General features: G+C 43.2%; 1 protein-coding gene and 1 non-coding gene across 4 annotated transcripts in view; one reads left to right on the forward strand and one right to left on the reverse strand.

Annotated features, from left to right (window-relative positions):
* The window catches only part of SVIL (supervillin), a 121,915-nt gene that overhangs the window by 37,554 nt on the left and 65,319 nt on the right, over positions 1 to 19,042 (reverse strand). For 2 of the 3 annotated variants that reach the window (XM_039248660.1, XM_039248661.1), the window contains exons 12-13: positions 18,516 to 18,741; positions 9,982 to 10,111 (exon numbers count right to left, since the gene is read on the reverse strand). In XM_039248660.1, coding sequence (XP_039104591.1) covers positions 9,982 to 10,111; positions 18,516 to 18,741 — 356 coding nt within the window. The remainder of the gene's footprint in view (positions 1 to 9,981; positions 10,112 to 18,515; positions 18,742 to 19,042) is intronic. The other variant, XM_039248659.1, reaches the window with a different exon arrangement.
* Positions 3,749 to 3,855, forward strand: LOC120242756. Its single transcript, XR_005531159.1, has one exon. It is a non-coding gene; the product is annotated as a U6 spliceosomal RNA (small nuclear RNA).

Raw genomic sequence — 19,042 nt, forward strand, 5'->3', positions numbered from 1 at the left:
GTGTATAGGAGACAGGACAGCAGGAAGTCAGCAGTGGGGGGTGGAGGCTGGGGTTGAGGGAGGAAAATAGACGTTAGTGGGGGCAGCCAACAGTCAGTGGCTTTGGTCAAGAGTAGATGACAGTGCCCCATCATGGTAACTTTTTTACAAGTTTTATAAGTTTATTATAGAGTTTTATCCAAATAAAATATCATCCAAAAGCTAAAAACCCTTTTCCTTCACTTTCCCACTCATGACTAGGGAGATGACCCTCCTTCCAAGTAAGTCTCTCAATCACATACCCTTATTCAATAAACTATGAGGTTGACTTGCCAGGAAGACCTCATCAAAATTCAAAAAAGATAATATGTTTTCTTTGAAAATGAAGTTTCAGGAACAATTTTAATCGAATCAATATAGTACTTGGCTTAAAACATTTTGAAAACACATAAGAAGGGCCAAGAAAGTTTGTTTCTCCAAAGATCCGGAAATCACTAGTTCTGGTGAACTTTGCGGCACATCTCCAAAGCCCTGGGTGTGGTTCATGACTCAAGAAAATGGTATCCCCGAATCAACAACTCTATCTCCCGAAGCGCTCAGATTCCCCCGGAGCTCCTAGAAGAACATGGTGGATCTGAGCCCTGGAATGATACAGCTGTTGCAGGCCTTACAGCTCCCAGTAGTCGGCCAGATCTTTGTTATGGAGTAAATTTTTGCTCCTTTCTCAATATTAGGATAAACATAAAAGGTTTTTTTGTCTCTAAAAGTTTTAACTATGCACTTAGTGAAGTTGGTTTAGTGTCACTGATTGCTTTATCTGATTTCAGAGGACTCTAATGAGGTAAGAAATGTACAACTTATTTATTCACTGAAAAAATTAATAGTTTCTCACCAGCTGCTATTAAATTTTGAACTCGAAATGCAAAAACAAGATACATATCTTTGCCCATTTACTTTTTTAGCTTTAAATTTCATTATTGTCTTGTTTTTCCCTGCTAAGCTTTTCTTTCCTAAGGACATAGTATTGTGTCCCAGTAAGTATTGTACTGTTTTCCAGGCTTGTGTAGATTTAGGTGATGATGTTTAGGATTGACTGGAATAGTAAGAAAATTGGGGCAGAATAGGAATAGAAGCCCTATCTGCCTTGTCCTTCACTCTTCAAATGCTGATCCCATAAATGTGGTGCCCAGAGATGGAGATAAGAAGGGGAAGGAACAGTGTGTGTGTGTGTGTGTGTGTGTGTGTGTGTGTGTGTGTGTGTGTGTAGGAGGAAGTGTAACAAGTGAAACAGTTGGGAAGTAAGGCAGGTCTTAGGGATGGACAGAGATTTGGTAGGACACAGCTTAAAAGTATGTAGAGTCAATCTGCAAGAATGTTTTTAGGTTACGGCATTGTTACTAATGTGCTTAATTCTGTATACCTACTGAGAATGCCTAGTACAAATCTTCCCACATGTCGCTGACACAGAGAGGTGATACAATAACAGACAGTGGATCTAACATGCTTTAATAGGATTATATTATCCTATTAACTAGAGAGCTTCATGGATAGAAAATACTGTGATCTGGCTTTTACATTTTTATCTTATTCACATCTAGTAAAACTACAGTGTTGGAAGAAGTTACAAGAGCACAGATGAACTAATAGAAAGTATGCAAAGTGACAAATAAGTGCTTCTTGCTTTTAAAAAAATGCTATCACCGTTTTGAATTCTGTGTACCGTTAAAAGAAATATGGCTTTACCCCCTCCTTTGCTGATTTCAGACCTCATTAGAGCATAAAGCCTCAAGTGGCCTGAACAAAACATGAAAAAAGATCATAGCTAGGCTTAGAGCTCAAAGTAACCATAATGTGGTCTTGCCACATCTACCAGGGACTAAGTGAAGGGAGGGGAATACAGGAAATCTTATTTTTGTACAGTTGGGAGGCATGTGAGGAAGAAGGAAATGTCTGTTAAAGACCAACAAAGAGACAAACAGTCCATTTAGACAGAATGTGTGCGCTGTTGTAATGCTCATTTTCTTTTCTGAGCCTCTGCACTAGTGAACACAGATAGTAGGACTGTGGGAGGAAAGGAGTCTCAGAGAACCCTGATGAGCTAATGCTAAAAGGCTGGTACATAAAATATTTATCTGAGAAAGTTTTCAATATATAAAAATACAGAATTTTAAGCCTACTTTAATTTTGAAGTGATTAAACATAAACTACCTCTGGTAAATGGCATTTTTCTTTAAACTTAAAAATATATGAAGTAATATCCCATGTTCATGGATTGAAAGCTTCAATATTGTCCAGATCCCAGGTTTTTCCAACTTCCTACAGATGCCAGTTCTTCCTACAGATCTGGTGCAATTTCAATAAAAATCTCAGCAAGTCACCTTGTGGATACTGACAAATTGATTCTAAAGGATGTATGGAGATGGAAAAGACCCAGGATAGCCAATACAAGATTGAAGGAGAAGAATAAAGTTGGAGGAGTGGCACTACCTGATTTTAAGACTTACTGTAAAGCTATAGTAATCAAGACAGTGTGGTAGTAGTCAAGAAAAAAAAAAAAAAACCAAACAGATAAATAGATCAATAGAAAGGAATAGAGAGGGGCACCTGGGTGGCTCAGTCAGTAAAACACCTGTTTTTTGACTTTGGCTCGAGTCAAGATGATCTCACAGTTTGTGGGTATGATCCCCACATCGAGCTCTGTGCTGACAGCATGGAGCCTGATTGGGATTCTGTCTCTCTCTTTCTCTTCCCTTTCCCCACTTATTCTCTCTCTCCCTCTCTCTCTCTAAGAAAAAAATGGAGAGCCCAGAAATACAGTCATACAATGTGTTACATACATTCAACTAATCTGTGAAAGGTCAAAGGCAATACAGTGAATGTAAGACAGTCTTTTCAACAAACGGTGTTCTAACAAGTGGACTTCCACATGCAACAACAGCAACAAAAGAAAGAAAAAAGAGAGAGAGAATCGAGACACAGACTTCACACCCTTCACAAAAATTAACTCAAGATGAATCATAAATCTAATTGTAAAATGCCAAGCTATAAAATTTGTAGAAGATAACATAGAAGAAAACTCTAGATGACCTTGAATTCAGTGATGACTTTCTAGATGTAACATTAATGAAAGAATTGACAAACTGAACTTCACTGAAATGAAAAAGCCTTTGCTCTGTGAAAGCCACTGTCAAGAGAATGAGAAGACAAGCCGCAGACTGAAAGACACATCTGATAAAGAAATGTCATCCAAAAATATACAAAAGGACTCCTAAAACTCAACAATAAGAAAACAACCAATTAAAAACTGGGCAAAGACCTGAACAGACATCTCACCAAAGAAGATCTATGGGTGGCAAACAATCATATGAAAAGGTGCTCCACATCACATGGCATTATGACATGTCATTGCAAATTCAGACACCTATGAGATACCACCACGCACCCATCAGAATGGCCAAAATCCAGAGCCCTGACAACAGCGAGTGCTGGTGAGAGTGTACGGCAATAGAAACTCTCGTTTGTTTGCTGGAGGCAATGCAAACTTGGGTATGGCCACTTTGTAAGACATTTCACAGTTTCTCACAAAACTAAACATACTCTTACCATATGATCCAGCAACTGTGCTCCTTGATACCCAGATGAGTTGAAAATCTATAGCTACACAAAAACCTGCATATAGATATTTATAGCAGCTTTACTCATAATTTCCAAAACTTGGAAGGAACCAAGATGCCATTCAGTAAGCAAATGGATAAATAAACCATGGTATGTGCTCGCTCCGGCAGCACATGTACTAAAATTGGAATGATACACAGATTAGCATGGCTCCTTGTGCAAGGATGACACGCAGATTTGTATAAAGTGTTCCATATTTTCAAAACAAACAAACTGTGGTATATCCAAGGAGAATATTATTCAGGATTAAAAAGAAAGAAGCTATCAAGCCATAAAAAGACACGGAGGAAACAAATGCATATGATAAAGTGAAAGAAACCAGTCTGAAAAGGCTACCAACTCAATGATTCCAACTGTATGACATTCTAAGTGTATGACATTCTAAGAAAGACAAAGCCATAGACCATAGAGACAATAAAGAAATTGCCAGGGATTAGAGGGAGGGAGGTATACACAGATGGAGTGCAGAGGTGTTTTAGAGCAGTGAAACTTGTCTATATGACACTATAATGACAGATACATGTCATTATGCATTTGTCAAAATCTAGAGAACGCACACCGAAAGTGAACCCAGATGTAAACTATGGACACTGGGCAATAATGTGTCAATGTAGGTTCAACAATTTTCACAAAAGTACCACTCTGGTGTGGGATACTGGTAGTGGGGAAGGCTATGTGTGTGTCTGGGGTGCGGGGTGGGGGTTGGGGGGCAGAAGATATATGGGAAATATTTATACTTTTGGTTCAATTTTGCTGTGAACCTAAAATTCCTTAACGAAATAAAGTTTATTTAAAAAGTGTGTGTGTGTGTGTGTGTGTAATACACATAATTTATCTTTAAAGAGTTCAATAATATATTTTTTCTTTTAAAGTTTAATATGACTGATTTAGAAGAAACAATCCATCCCTGCTCCCCCTTAGTGACAGAACAGCAGGTTTGCTCCAGAATTCAGCCTGTTTTTTGGGGTGGGCACTGCTATCTGTGTGGGGCTGGCCTCTCACAGACCAGCATTCTTAATGTCAGAGGAACCCAGGAGAGTGAGGCAAGAGGTTGCCTTAGGGAGAAAAATGGGGGATTTCCATTGCGCAGATGTAAGGTGAAACAGGGGGGCTCACCAGACATGTCTCTCTGACAGCACTCTGTCCATCTCATATTTGAAATGAGGTCTTTGCGCCTCTCGCTCAAAGACCTGTTTTGTCATCATGAGTCCTAAAGGAACAGTATAGTCGTGAGATTTTTAGTTGGAGGACACCTTAGAGGCAAGAAAATCCCCATTCCAATTAGGAGACAGAGTCCCTCGGAGGGAAGGGGCTAGGTAAGTTGGAGGCTAGAATCTTGGATTCATGACAAAGTGGATGCACGCACTTTTCATAGCTATTTTGACACCAGGGACATCCCAAGGGGAATAAAGACCAACCACGGGTATTTCTAGGTTTAAAAATCATCATGTACTATGTACCAACAGGATTATTCAGCCTAAGCCAGGTCTCCCTTCTGGGGTGGGGTTCAGATGAGGTGCTGTGAAGATGGAAGATAGGGGGCAGGAGGTCTGTGCTCCCTCATTTCAGTAGGTCACTGCAACCAGCTCCTGTCAGAATAGCCTCTTCCTTGCTCTGTCTTCCTCTCTGGCCCATCCACACCCAACTGCCTCCACCACATCTTCCTTTACCAAGCTAAGCAAGATAGCAGGGTTCCCAAGTGGATGCTTGGACATTCTGGTATATTCCTTGGGCTCCTGACTTAACTGAGACTATAATGCTTGGAGATGAAAAGGGAAGATTTTCCTCTTACACCAGGTACATGATTATGAGGTGAATTAATGCCATCAGGTCAACCTAAGAGTCTGACTCAAAGATGTGAAATGTGTGACTGGCTCTAAATATATGACGAACTGATCGCTGGCTCACTCGCTCACTCTCTCACGTGCACACACACAAACATGCACACTAAAATGCCGCAAATGAAACAAGTTCTTCCCTACTGCTCAGAAATTGCAATGAGGATTAAAATGTGTAGGCTTTTCCTCACCTGATTAATAGATACAAAAGACAGGTATTTATGGGCAGCAGGTATAGCAGGAGAATAAGTAGAAGCATATACAGGTTCCTATAGAGCAAAGCAAGAGGATTAGAGGTGAAAAGAGAAGATTTATCAGAGCAGGGTGGGGAGGAGGAGAGACAAAAACAAGGATTTCTTGACCAGAATGTTAATTTACTCATTGCAATTTCAGTTCGCTTTTCAAGAGAGTCCTTCCCGTTTGTCTGTTTTCTTAGAATGCTAACGTAGATCCACACGAGCACGGTAAATACACCTGCGTCAGGTTGGTATCGTAATTAACTGAATTAATGACAAGATTCCTGTAACTTATAGGATACTGGGTTCCAGTATAAAGGAACTATGACTTTAACTAACAGTTTTAGCATTGAATGTAAAATAACTCATTTAAAGTCTTTCAAGTTTTTCATTATATGACTAAAAAAATTAAAGTAACAGGATAGCTCTCTTCTCTGGATAGAGGTGGCATCACGCCTCGGGGTAAGAAACCAAACAGCGAGGGCCTACGAGGAAACCGTCACTGACGAGGGTTCCATATGGTGAGGTGGAGGTAGAATTCTGGCTACCATCTAGAGGCCGCCTATGTTAGAGTCAGGCTTACCCAAAGCAGATTAGAAATGGCACTATCATCTGCAAATCCTCCTTCTTCCTATAGGTTAAAACAAATAGGAAACATTGCGGAGTGCTGGAAGAGTAGGGTTAGGGTGTCACAATCATTTTCCAGGATTTTGTGCCTGGGTTCAATCAGACGCATGCGCATGCTCACACAGTCGGGTGGCCCAAACACCAAGTAAACTCACATTCCATCAGCGGGATGAGAATCTTTAATTGGGAAGTCATACCATAAGCCCTTTTCTCCCTCCTCCCTTAGGTCTTTCAAGAGACTTTCTCCAGAATTGTGATTTGGAATTTCAATGGCAGCAATTAGAACGTGAATTGACAGATTTACCTTCCTTGGATTTTCAAGAACATGCCCTGCTGGCATCATAGATCTTAGCTTGATTCCTGACCTGATACTATTGAGCACAGCAGGGTATCCAATCCATATCTGTGACTCAGACAAAGAACTGGGTGGTGATGGCGAAGTCTATAAAGGCATTTTATTTCCTGGAAAAAGTCTGATATACTGGATGATTATCTTACCAAACCACATGGGACTCACTATATGCCTTCATGTCAAATATGCCAAAATGAGGTTGAAATTTAGAATAATTACTTGATAAAAATAAATACATGCAATTGAGCTGTAAGAGAGAGACTCCTGCTTTTAAAATTTTGCTTCATTTTTCTTGCTCTTTGGATGGAATGAGCTACCCTGGAGGAAATGGTCTCCAGATCAGGCTCAAGTGCACACATGCTATATAGTATGGACCAGGCCGAATCTACAAACCAAATGGCCTTCTCATCTTCAGAAGTCATTATCGATGTTGCAAAAGCAACAATGTTTAAGTCAGGTTAGACTTGCCCTAGACTAAACTGAGAATGGAAGAAAGAAGAGAGGAGAAAAGAAGAGTGGCCTAGGGAGGAAGGGAAGGAAAGAGGAGAGAGAATGAACCCAGATTGGTTGTTACAGGAAATGAGAGAGTCAGCCACGTAAATGATTGCTGCTCTGAAGCTCCAAATCATCAACCTTGATTCTGGGGCAATAAATTTGGAAAGCTGAGAACTGCTATTAAGCTATATATTCTCTGAGACATGACTAGTCTTTTACTAGGGGAAGGAAAACTCTTAGTTCTCCAAATCTATTCACGGGCTAAAAGAATATTTCTTACCAGGTAGAATCCCAAACAAGATGCTGGTGAGAGCAACCACAGATTAGTTTTGTTTGGGGACCGACTCTTTGACAGAGACAAGACACTTACAGATTTTCATGGCATCCTTTCACTTTTTTTGTTTTTTAATGTGGCTTCTAGACAATCACTTATGTTGCTCGTACTCTATTTTTATTGGACAGCAAGGATTTTTAGAGAGACAATGGACGTGATTTCTATAGAGTCCTGTCTCTAGTTCCTGCCTCCTCTGCATTTCCACAGGCTGTAGTTTGTGGGACTGTGCTTACAATACCCAAAAGCTGGAGAAGGTTCAGCTGTAAAATGTTTGGCACCCAGAAATTATGTGCCCTACATGAATGCACAAACTGTGCTGGAAGGGATGCCCTGACTCTGTACCCAGCTCCCTTCCTCTCTTGGTGTTAAACATGGAAGGTACCAGAGCTCGCTGCTCTTAGCAGAGGTCTCCAGCAGTAAGTCTAGATCCAGCCCATGCAACAAGATCCCATCTGCATGCACCACGCGGCATGAAGGTGTTTCTCTGTCTGGGGCAGGATTCAGACACCCGGCAAGCAGTGGCATCTCTCAAGGACTCCTCAGCTGTGGAGGGACTGTCTGAAGACAGATTAGGCTCGAGGCACCTCACATCTGAGCCCAGCGAAGGTGTGACTGAAATATACTGCCACCCTTGGGAAGAAAAGAAGCCAAGGACTTATCAGGGGCCATGTGAAAACCACTTGACCTCAACAGGACTTGAGATTTCCCAATGTCTGCTACAAAAGCCTAAAATAGATCGGCTTATTTTAACTTCAAAGAGCTTACTGTCTCAGGCCAGAGTGAACTAGGTCACTGAGGAGGAGGAGGTGGAGGAATGGTGAGTTCACTACTGCTGCAGAATATGCAACATCCAAGAGCCCAGAGACATCCGTGCGCGCTCGGGCCCCAGCACTTCCGTTGCCTGCATTTCCACCCCCAGGGGCAGTTACCCGAACCTTCTCACAAGTCTTGCCTTCTGTAAACCTTAGCCAAGCATGAGGCAGTTCGGGTCTCACGCCCTATCTCACAGCCTTCTGGTTGTCACAGCTCACTTGATGCCCCAGTCTTCTAAGGGGGACGGCTCTTATCTCATTCACTCCTCACAAGGACTCTAGCTGGCCATGTGCGTGACAGCTGTATTTGAACTTTCCGCCTGGCCATATGGGACCGTCAGCTCCTACGGCTCCTTTTCATCTTCCAAAAAGACCAACAAGGGGTGAGTGTTAAAGTCAGTTTTTGAAGCGGTAGTTTCTAGACCCTTTTAAATAAAGTTTGTGGGCAACAGGGATACAATTGAAGGACCCAGCTTTTCTTTTTACTTCAAGATCTCATTCTTGGAACCCAGATTTCACACCTATGCTTTTAAATATCCAATTGTACTGGAGAACTTCACAACCGGCTGAAATCACATGCCTTTAGTCATTATCTTTAATATATGTCTTAAAATAGAAATATAAATTGTTGTTCGTATTTAACATGTGAAGACACACAGGTACCATATAAAGTGGTATCACAGTTCCTGCCTCACCATCTTGCATGGGCACTTCTCTTTCATGTAAGCTTCTGCACACATCAAGGCCACATTCACAGTTCCCTTCTACCACAGATACCAAGTTGTTTTAGAACTAAAAGAGGTACAGGTGATCATCCTGTTGAAAGTGTTTTTTTCTGTATGTATGTTTTTTTTCATTTCTGTTAGAAAACTTTTAACCCTAAAAGTTGGCCAGAGGACGCGTCACACAGGCCATCTGGTCTCCAGCCAGCACATGCATTTACAATTGTAGGATCAAGCAACAGGAAAGTCACCATCAGCTTTGAAAGTGTGCACTAACGGGTCAAAAGCTGGTCATCATTAGATGGATAATTTAACCGCTCATCAATACTTTTGCATAGGAAATGCTTGCCAGTATCACTAACAAATTACTTAATTTTATTTAAACTTGTAACATACGTTGCTGTACATTCTCAACAAAAGGCACGTCAGCTCATTGTAAAACATGCTTAAAATTGCGAAAATAAGTACTCACTGACCACAGTTAGGTCCTTGTTCTGTCTGCTTAGGTTTAAATCTCGGCGTGGCACATTCAAATCCACATTTGATACACCAACTTATAAACTGCTCGTGGTCAATTAAAGATTTTCATTACAAAGGTTTTAATTAATAACACTGTAAAATCAGACTTCATTTTAGGAAGGCTGTAAACTGAAGTAAGAGTGCACACTTCAAAATGCAGAGACTTGTTTGTAGATGCCTTATGTATGCAGGGCTCTTATCAGTTTGATAACATCTCGAGACTTTACCTTTTGATCAGTTTCAGCTGCCATGTGCCAGGTGTGCAGCGCGAACCCAAGGCAAGACAGTGTTTCACAGAGTGGTAATTAGTCAAGGGCCGCATGCTTGCCCATCTGATGCACTTCCAGGCATGATGTTAGTTCAGTGCTTTTTCCCAACATGGAAAACATTACCTTCTTCTTGAGGGACTGTTCTGTTTCTTGTACGTGCAGGCCACCGGTGATAGATGCTTTGCCGTACTCCTGCTTTCTGCTAAGTCTGTTTTTCCAATCTTCTTCACCACTTTTCCTCAACAGTGCTAATCTGAGGGGAAAACAGGCCAACCAAAAGGGGTTCAGCACCACGCTCTTCCTTGTAACAGAACTGTAATTAGGGTCAGTTAGAAGTCTTTGGTTAATACACGACCATAGTTACTGACTTTTTGAGTTTCATTTATTCTGAAGTAAGTTATTCCTGGAAAATTAACATAAGCATTCCCTTTTCTAAGATGCTCTCTCCCCCCAAATCCTAAGCTGATTGCAATGCAAATCTGAAATCTGATTTGCCAGACAAAGATGCTTCATCATTCTACCAGAGGAATCACTCTGTTTTTCCCTTGCTCTTACCCTGAGAGCCCGGAGATGAAGGTAACCATCCCCAGAGAAAATGTCTTCGAATGACCCCTTCTGGTCACTTGGTAAAATAACATTTAATGATTAGAGTTGGATAGGATAGTACTCCTTTGCAGAAAACACAGCAGAAATGGGTTTGTAAACCAAAGCTCTAAAAAATTAATGTTCGTCTTATGCATACCTTTCAATAAAAGGCAAAAGAAGATGTTTAAGATTTTCTTCTCTTCCTGTACTCTAAGCCTTGTCCTTTTCCTCCAAATGCACTTGATCTTTCCAATCAATCTTCTTAATACAGAATCTATTCTCTACAAACCCATTTTTTAAAAAAATGATCACTCCATCTTTCCTCCTGGGGAAAGCCACATACAAAAAAAAGAATCTAATTAATTGAGATTTTTACCTAACCTACTTTAGCTCAGCTCTGGTGTAACTTGACACAGAGCTGCCTGGATGCTACACTCTGTGAAAGGCTACTTTTTGTGAGCGTGAAGCTGTTCTGGCTCACTCGCCTACGATGAACAAAGCAGTCTCGGGCATTTAAGTTGGATAAACATGGGAAAGCTAAAAGGAAAGAAATGTGGTTATCATGAAAATCATTTGAGCTGATGCTCAAGCAATTTAAAGATTGGGGAAAAAGAGATTAGACCCCTTTTCTTCTCTGCAGAGCTGGCCCAGCTGGGTCTTTTAAACATCCTTGTGCATGTCCATAAATTGTATATTTTAAAGCAGCACATCAACCCTAGCCTGGCAGTGAACTCTGCTCAAGTAGCCTGGCCTCCTTTCCATATTGGTCATACTGGGAACTGGACTCGATAGTCTCTTAGGTCCCTTCTACTAATTTTCCCAACTCCACTAAATATTTGAATTAGAGATGGGATGAAATATATTCTACTCCTTGACAAAAGTTTATCTAGGGAAATAAAAAAGCAAACTTTCCAGTACTTGAGTAAGAATCCACTTCCATCTACAAACTTACACATAATCATATCTTAATTCACCTATTCATTCAAATAATGGAAAGTAAGCAACAAAGAAAAGAACTTCCCCAAAGGGGCAGAAGCTTCAAACTCTGGACCTATCCCCTTCTCTTCTTCTTCTTTCCCTTCCTTTCTGTTATGTGACAGATAAGACCTTAAATGACCATTCTATAAAACTGACATAATGCCACTTATCAGTCTGTGATATTGTGATTTATAATGGGAAATACTTGGTTTTCATCACCTTTCTGGGCCTAGAGCTGCCAAAACCCTTGGAATTTCCTAAGTGATGAGAATGACAGAGGTGTCTTTCTATTGATCAGGTGACTTTGGGGAAGCACCCAAGGATGGGGACTGGTTGCCTCTAACCACATTTATGTGATTTGAGGGGTGGGACTTCCAGTTTCACACCCCCTGACTTCTGGAGAGGGGAGAGTGGCTGGAAGTTGAATCTATCACCAATGGCCAATGATCGAATCAACGATGCCTATGTAATCATGCCTCTATAATACCCAGAAGGACGGGGCTCAGAGAGCTTCTAGGTTGGTAGACATGTGGAGATTTGGGGAGAGTAGTGTGCTTGAGAGAGCATGGAGGCTCCACAACCTTTCCCTGTACCCTGAGCTATGCTCTTCCATCTAGTCTTCTTGTGTTACATCCTTCTAGAACAGACTTGAGATCTAGTGAGCTAACAACATTTGTCTAAGTTCTGTGAGGTTCTCTAGTAAATCAAACCCAAGGAGAGGGTGCTGGAATCTCCAATCTATAGCCTGTAGGGTCAAAAGCCCAGGTGACAACCTGGACCTGCCACTGGCATCTGAAGTGTGTGTGTGTGTGTGTGTGTGTATGTGTGTGTGTATGTGTGTGCACGTGTGTGTTGGGGAGCAGTCTTATAGGATGGAGCACCTAACCTGTGGGATATAATGCCATCTCCAGGTATATGGCATCAGAAGTGAGTTGAATCATAGGACTCCCAGCTGGTATCAGAGACACTTGGTGGTGGAGGAAAAAACTCCCATTGGCGATTACAGTCAGAATCTTAGTATCTAAGACAGGCACCATTTGGCTAATGGTTCCATTTAGCCCTAGCTACTATGATCTGTGAGGTTTAACAGTTCTCATGCTACAAGGACAAGTGCATGCACTTAAATACAAATTCTCAATGCCTTCAGGTGTTTTCATCAGACTCTATAATGATTCTTTTCTCTAACTATTCTGAATCAGTTTTATTCTAATAAGAAAAATAATAAAATCAAATCATGAAAAAATAATTAGTATTTGCATAGAGCTTTCAAAGGTTTCAAAGTGTCTATAAATGAGATTTTCAAAAAGTGAGCATGTCAGTACTTTTACACCCAAATGGAGAAGTACTTCCAATTCACAATCTTGTGATGAGAGACATTCATCTCCCGGATATTCTTGCAAACTGGTCTCAGAGCCAGCTTTCTGTCTCTTACTTCACCTTTGACAAAGACCAATAGTTACTCATCTTGGCTATCTACCATTTTTTTTAAGTGTATTTATTTTGAGAGGGACAGAGAGAGAGAGAGAGAGAGAGAGAGAGAGAGAGAATCCCATGCAGGCTCTGCACTGTCAGTACAGAGCCCAGTGATGTGGGGATCAGTCTCACAAACTCATGAAATCATGACCTGAGTCAAAATCAGGAGTCGATGCTTAACCAACTGAGCCACCGAGGTGCCCCAGCCATCCACCGTTTTCCTCAGAGTTGATCCCAAATGAGTTGAGAGAATCTAAAAAGTCAAATTCAGGGGTGTCTGGGTGGCTCAGTTGGTTAAGTGACCGACTCCGGCTCAGGTCATGATCTCATGGTTCATGGGTGTGAGCCCCACATCGGGCTCTGTGCTGATGGCTAGCTCAGAGCCTGAGCCTGTTTCAGATTCTGTGTCTCCTCTCTCTGACCCTCCACTGCTCACACTGTCTCTCTTTCTCTCTCAGAAATAAATAAAAGAACATTTAAAAAAATTTTTTTAAAAAGTCAAAATCATCCTCATGAGTTGGGTTTATGGGAAATGACGCACCACAGTCTTCAAGAACATTCTCACAACAAAGATCCCAGGAACCCAGAGCAATCACAACAGAATCCAAATAACCATATGGTTTCCCTGATAGCCGCCCTGAGCTACATAAACCTGACTTCGAAAAATTAAACTGCAGCATCTACAAATCACCTTATAGGCCCTCTCATGCTCTACTGGTCTGCACACCAACCTCGAAGAAACTGATTATTGTTCCTTATGGGACAGGCAAGGTATGAACACACACATCGGCCAAGGATTTCATTGGCTGAGGTCAGGCTGTATGTCAGTGGGTCAGGGCAATATGGTTCCCATGCAGGGGTGCCTTGACTCCCAGGTGGCGGCTTGCCTCACTACATTAGTGTGTTAGCTGACCAGACTGGGTTGTCCTCATGTTTTAGACACTGCATAGTATTCTGGTTTTCTTATAATGTTTCTCCACCCCCCCGGGATGGTCTTCAAAGAATTCCTCCATTCCAAAAACCTGAAATCTTGCTTCTGGAAGCGTTGGCAGGGTCATCATCAGGGACTTCCAAAGATTACAGAGTAACCAGAATAACATGGAAGACACGGTGGTTCGATTCAGCGCATATGGTACTTGGACCCTACCCTAGCTCGCAGAGTGCAAATGACGGGTAACTTTCAAATAACATGCACGAGAACTTAAATGTATTACTCCTGTCCCTTCAGATTTCCTACTTGGTGTTCAACAAGCTGAGGGGGGCGGGAGACCTTTCCAAACACGTTCTCTCCTCCTGCGATCCCACGACCCTCCGGAGTCGACGAGACCGCGGTGTGCTGGCGGGGGGCCGAGGAGCGAAACGTCTGGCCCTACACATGACATAAATTACTGCCTATGCAATTCAAACAACTGTCAGCGCCTGTAACATCCGCCAAGTCCAGCACTATTTGCAGGGCTGTGATGTGGAGAGGCTGGGCATCTGCTTAGTCTGAGGTGGAGAGCCCAACGAGTGGCACTGTGTTAGCCTATTGACCCCAAGGCCTGGCCAGGGGCCACCGTGCCATGTGCTTGCCAGGCCACCCGGGGGGAAAGGTCTGCCTGTCTTGCCACAGCCCACACTTTGTCGGCAGGGAATACCGGCCTGGCATGGCTGTGCTCAGAGGCCGTGGTCTGAGAGCCTGTCTGATTAGAACGGGTTCTGCGGGCTCACAGCAGTCAGGACTGGGTCAAATAGTCAGAGACAGAGGCAAACCACATGTCCCTAGTCTTATGTGGGTTTTCTCTCCCCCCTTTAAAAATGCCCCCTCATTTCAGACAATCACAGGCACAACACAGATTTCAGACGGGTCTGACCAGCACCGAGTGGTACTCAGATCAGATCTTGGTCTTGGCTAGTCTGCAGGCCACAGCAGTGAGCTAGTGTGTCTTTTAAATGGTGGGGGGAAGCAAAGATCAGAAAGGGAGGCTGCAAAGGGGAAAGACACCTCTGGTCCTAATTCTTAGGTAAATCTGGGGGCCCTCTGGTGGCGGAAATCTCCAGCAAGAGCCTCTGGTCCCAGCCAGGGAAGCATGGACACAGTTGCTGGCTGGTGGGGAGCACCCACGGGTGGGTGGAGACATGTGCAGGGACTCTGCAGGCTGGCGAGAGGCGTGGGGCGCATTCCTCACCATTCCAGGGAGTTCAACTAAGCCCTCACATGAGAGGATGACTTTCTTGCCTTTTTTAGTAATCTTCTCCTGAATACGAAAGCCCAGATACCACTGCCTCAGTAACCGTGGATAAGATTTCTAATAGCCTAGTATACTTCTGAAGAGGTTATGAAACAGTGACTTTACTAATCCAGGGGCAAAAGCCGACTGTATCCTAAGTCTTGTGCTAGTGAGGGTTCAAACCTCATATTCTGGGTATCAGCGAAGATGAAGAAAGAGAAGGAACCTCTAGGCACATCTCCTTGAGCCGCCAGCCTGCCCTATAGAAGGGGAGTGTACTGAGGGTTTCCTGTAATGTCTTAGTTGCTATACTTTTCCAAGTCCTTGTTACCACGTACAAAGTGGGGACAGCACTGGCTCCCTGCAAGGGAGCACTAAATGCACTGCAGCACGAAATGAGGTAGTTAGTGCATAAGAAATGCGGAGGCAGCAGATGAAGCCGGTGCTCCTCACAGCAGAGGCTCAGCATGCCCCCATCCTGAGCAGAAAGGAGACAACACACAAGGTTGAGGAGGCCAGAACTGCATCCTTGGGGATGCAGTTTTTTTAGCAGAAATGATGAAGGAACTCTGCAAAGTCCAGTCTCTCTTAAGAGCCTGAAAGGTGAATGTGAAACTGGAAATAGGCCATGTGAAGAACACGTGCACTGAGAAAATTAATGCAGAGGAGGGCAAATCTTTCTGACCCGGCTGTCCCGCCAGCACTGCTGTCCTCTGGTCGATTTCCTCGTTAGAACACACACGTTGGCTGCCAGCACACCAGGGTGAGCACGCGGCAGTCTCAGCCCGCCGACCACGGGGAAGGTGGAGACCAGCGCCTGTGCCTGGTCCCACTCCCCAAGTGGGCCCTAGTGGATGTGGGAGCCAAACTCCTCCTTCAGTACAATGAGGCAGTCAGAAGAAGGTAAAAGCTCCATTTAGGGGTGCCTAGGTGGCTCAGTTGGCTAAGCATCCAACTCCTGATCTCAGTTCAGGTCATGATCTCACGGTTTGTGCGTTTGAGCCCCGTGTCGGGGTCTGTGTTGACGGTGTGGATCCCGCTTGGGAGTCTGCCTGTCCCTCTCTTTCCTCCTCCCTCTTTCTCTCTCTCTCAAAATAAATAAATAAACTTTTAAAGAAAAGTTGTCTTATGTGTCACCTCACCAAAGAAAAAGGAAGGCCCACATAATAATATAAAAGAGCCTTCTTATTTTAAATGGGTCAAGCTTCATTCTTTCTTTCTTAACAGAAGGGAGTGATCAGGGCCCCACTTAGGGAAAAATGATCACAGATGGATTGTAAAGATACACAGTTTTGTTTCTTTCAGCAAAGTCCAAATGAAAGCACTATCAAGATTAAGGGGGAAAGGATGGCTGGCAATATATTTTCTGTTAGCATAATTTATGACAAGCATAGCTGCTAATAAAATGGCCCTCATCCTTTTTTTAAGCACTTATTTAAAAAAAAAGAATAGCTGAAGTATTCTTTACTATAATGGCTGTTAGCAGATTGGAGTCAGGAATCTCCCGGAGGGGCTGTGAGAAGTCCCGTCTCCTGCTAGCCTAAAGGAGCCTGTGCACGACGGCTGGTTTTGAACCCAGTTCCAGGGAGGTCCCAGAAACCTTACAGCCATTCTTGAACTCCCTGGACATCTATGAGGCCCGGGTGGTGAAGCAACCCTTTATAGTCTCTCGTATTTTCTACAAACAAGAATCCTATAGTAAGATTAAAACTGCTTTCAGAAAGACACAGATCAACTGAAATTGACTAAAGATGGGCAGGTGAATCAAGATTTACTGCATAGTGGATCGACACCAACCTTCTTCATCAAAAGCCCTAAATCCCAACTGACAGCTTATACCCATAGATGCAGAATCTACTTTATGAGCCTCTGTGAAAAATGAGAGCATAATGGTATTTTTCACTGGAATTTTATTCCAGAAATATCTCCTGATGTATAAAACACCAGAACTGGTGGGTGAATGACATTTGTCATTAATTCCCTTAAATGATGGCTCTTCCTTCTTACCCCACTTGATTATCAAGAGTAGGATCTCTGGGGACCAAAGTCTCTCTAGGCCAGGTTTCACTGGAGAAGGACATCAAGCCAGCACAGGCCAGGCAGCCTCCCTGATTCAAGACATCATTCTCATTTAGCTGCCCCAGCAGCCCTTTGTCTGAGTCTTGGTCTAGAAGCCTCATCTAACTGTGAATTTTTCTTAAAGTTTTATTTATTTATTCTGGGGGGGAGGAGAGGGAGAGATAGCAAAGGGTGTAGAGGCAGAGAAAGAGGGAGGGAGAGGATCCCAAGTAGGATCCACACAGTCAGTGCACAGCCTGACGTGGGGCTCGAACTCACAAACTGTGAGATCAAGACCTAAACTGAAACCAAGGGTTGACCGCTTAACCAGCTGAGCCACCCAGGCACCTGCATCTGTGAACTGTAAACAGGTAAAGGCAAAAGTAAAAGTTAACAACCTTTCTAATTTGTCAGTTGACAAAGGCTCCGCCCACCTAGCCTTTTATGAGTAATGTTCAAAAAGCTCGCTTGAAAAACAGAATAAACAACTCTCATCCTGGTTTGACGTGAAAGCCAATCTGAAGAGAAACCAGAGTATTTATCCTGGTTTGATGTATAGTCTTAGGCAGTGCAAACTGTATCCAGAAAAATAAGAGTAACCACTGTCGGACAGAGCAAGAAGACTTCTGAGCGGTGGGAGGTGCTAAGGAAGGGTCTAGATGGGCATGGCGGACAGGTGTGTTGATCACGCTGGAGAAGCACAGAGATCTTTCTGGCGGCTGGTCTTCCTATCACAATTACATCTTTCGCTGCTTAATCCCACGGTGGCTAAAGGCTAACAAGGCAAATATAACCTGAAATAGTTAGCTCGGGTTCCCTGTATCTGTCCTATTTAAACACAGCCTTTCTACCCTCCACTATTGAGTAAAATGAGGTTACAGCGTTACTTGATACTCAAATGCAATCTTTTACCTGATATAAAGTTTCTAAACGCAGCTCAGCAAAGTCATCCATTTCACTTTCTGCAGAATAAAGAAAACTTAGATTTCAATCCCAAAGATTGATGTCCCAAATATGGATTTACCTTCATTCATATACTTTAGGCAGACAAATAGTCACAGAGCAGTGGGTACATTCGATTTGAGGCCATGTGTCTGATGTGGAAAAAACCAAGATCTCTGGATAGTCAAAGAATTTCATATGGGAAAAAAAAAAAAGGAACTGCAAACAAATGATGCAGGCAGACATCGGTTTTTCCTCATCTGAGTCTGGAACAGGCGCTCCTTGGGTGTTACCACCCCTGAACATCCAGGCTCCCGACGTCACCTCTGCCCATTATTCAGATCTTTTTCTACAAGCAATTTACAAGCTCCTCCCCCACAGAATTACTTTCCAATCATCAAATCACATTACCTTTCTTTAATCGACATGGTTTTGCTGGCTGAATCGAGGATGCCCTCCACGGCTGGCGCTTTGATCTCTCCGGCAGCAAACATTGCACCCGGACTCCTGGAGTACCTCTCCTGTGCTTGCTCGGAAGGCTCTTGCTGCTTCCGGGACATAGGGGTTGTAGCCTGAGCAACAGTCTTCCCTGCAGCTGTACCCGGCTGCTCAGAAGTGGGCTCTCCAAACTCTGCTGCTGGGAAGGAGAGCAGCAACGTCAGCACTCACTCCTCCAGGCAGACATTCTTCCGGGTATTCACCCTCTGCGGCCCCGCACCCGGAGTTCAATCCCGTGGGCGCAGGGGGTGACCCAATCCACTCGTATTTATGCAAATCTGTAGCAGGCTACACTCTGGGAGGAAACCAAACTGCCCAGTAGGTTACTGCACACAGCCAATGGTTTTGTGACCACTGGTCTTTTCCTATGTGCAAGACACAGGATGTTAACTTTAACTACACACGGCAGAAAGTTTCTCCTCCTCCAAAACAAAACTTTT

This window comes from Hyaena hyaena, unplaced genomic scaffold (assembly GCF_003009895.1).
Source record: "Hyaena hyaena isolate Hyena2069 unplaced genomic scaffold, ASM300989v1 scaffold_314, whole genome shotgun sequence".
NCBI lineage: Eukaryota > Metazoa > Chordata > Mammalia > Carnivora > Hyaenidae > Hyaena > Hyaena hyaena.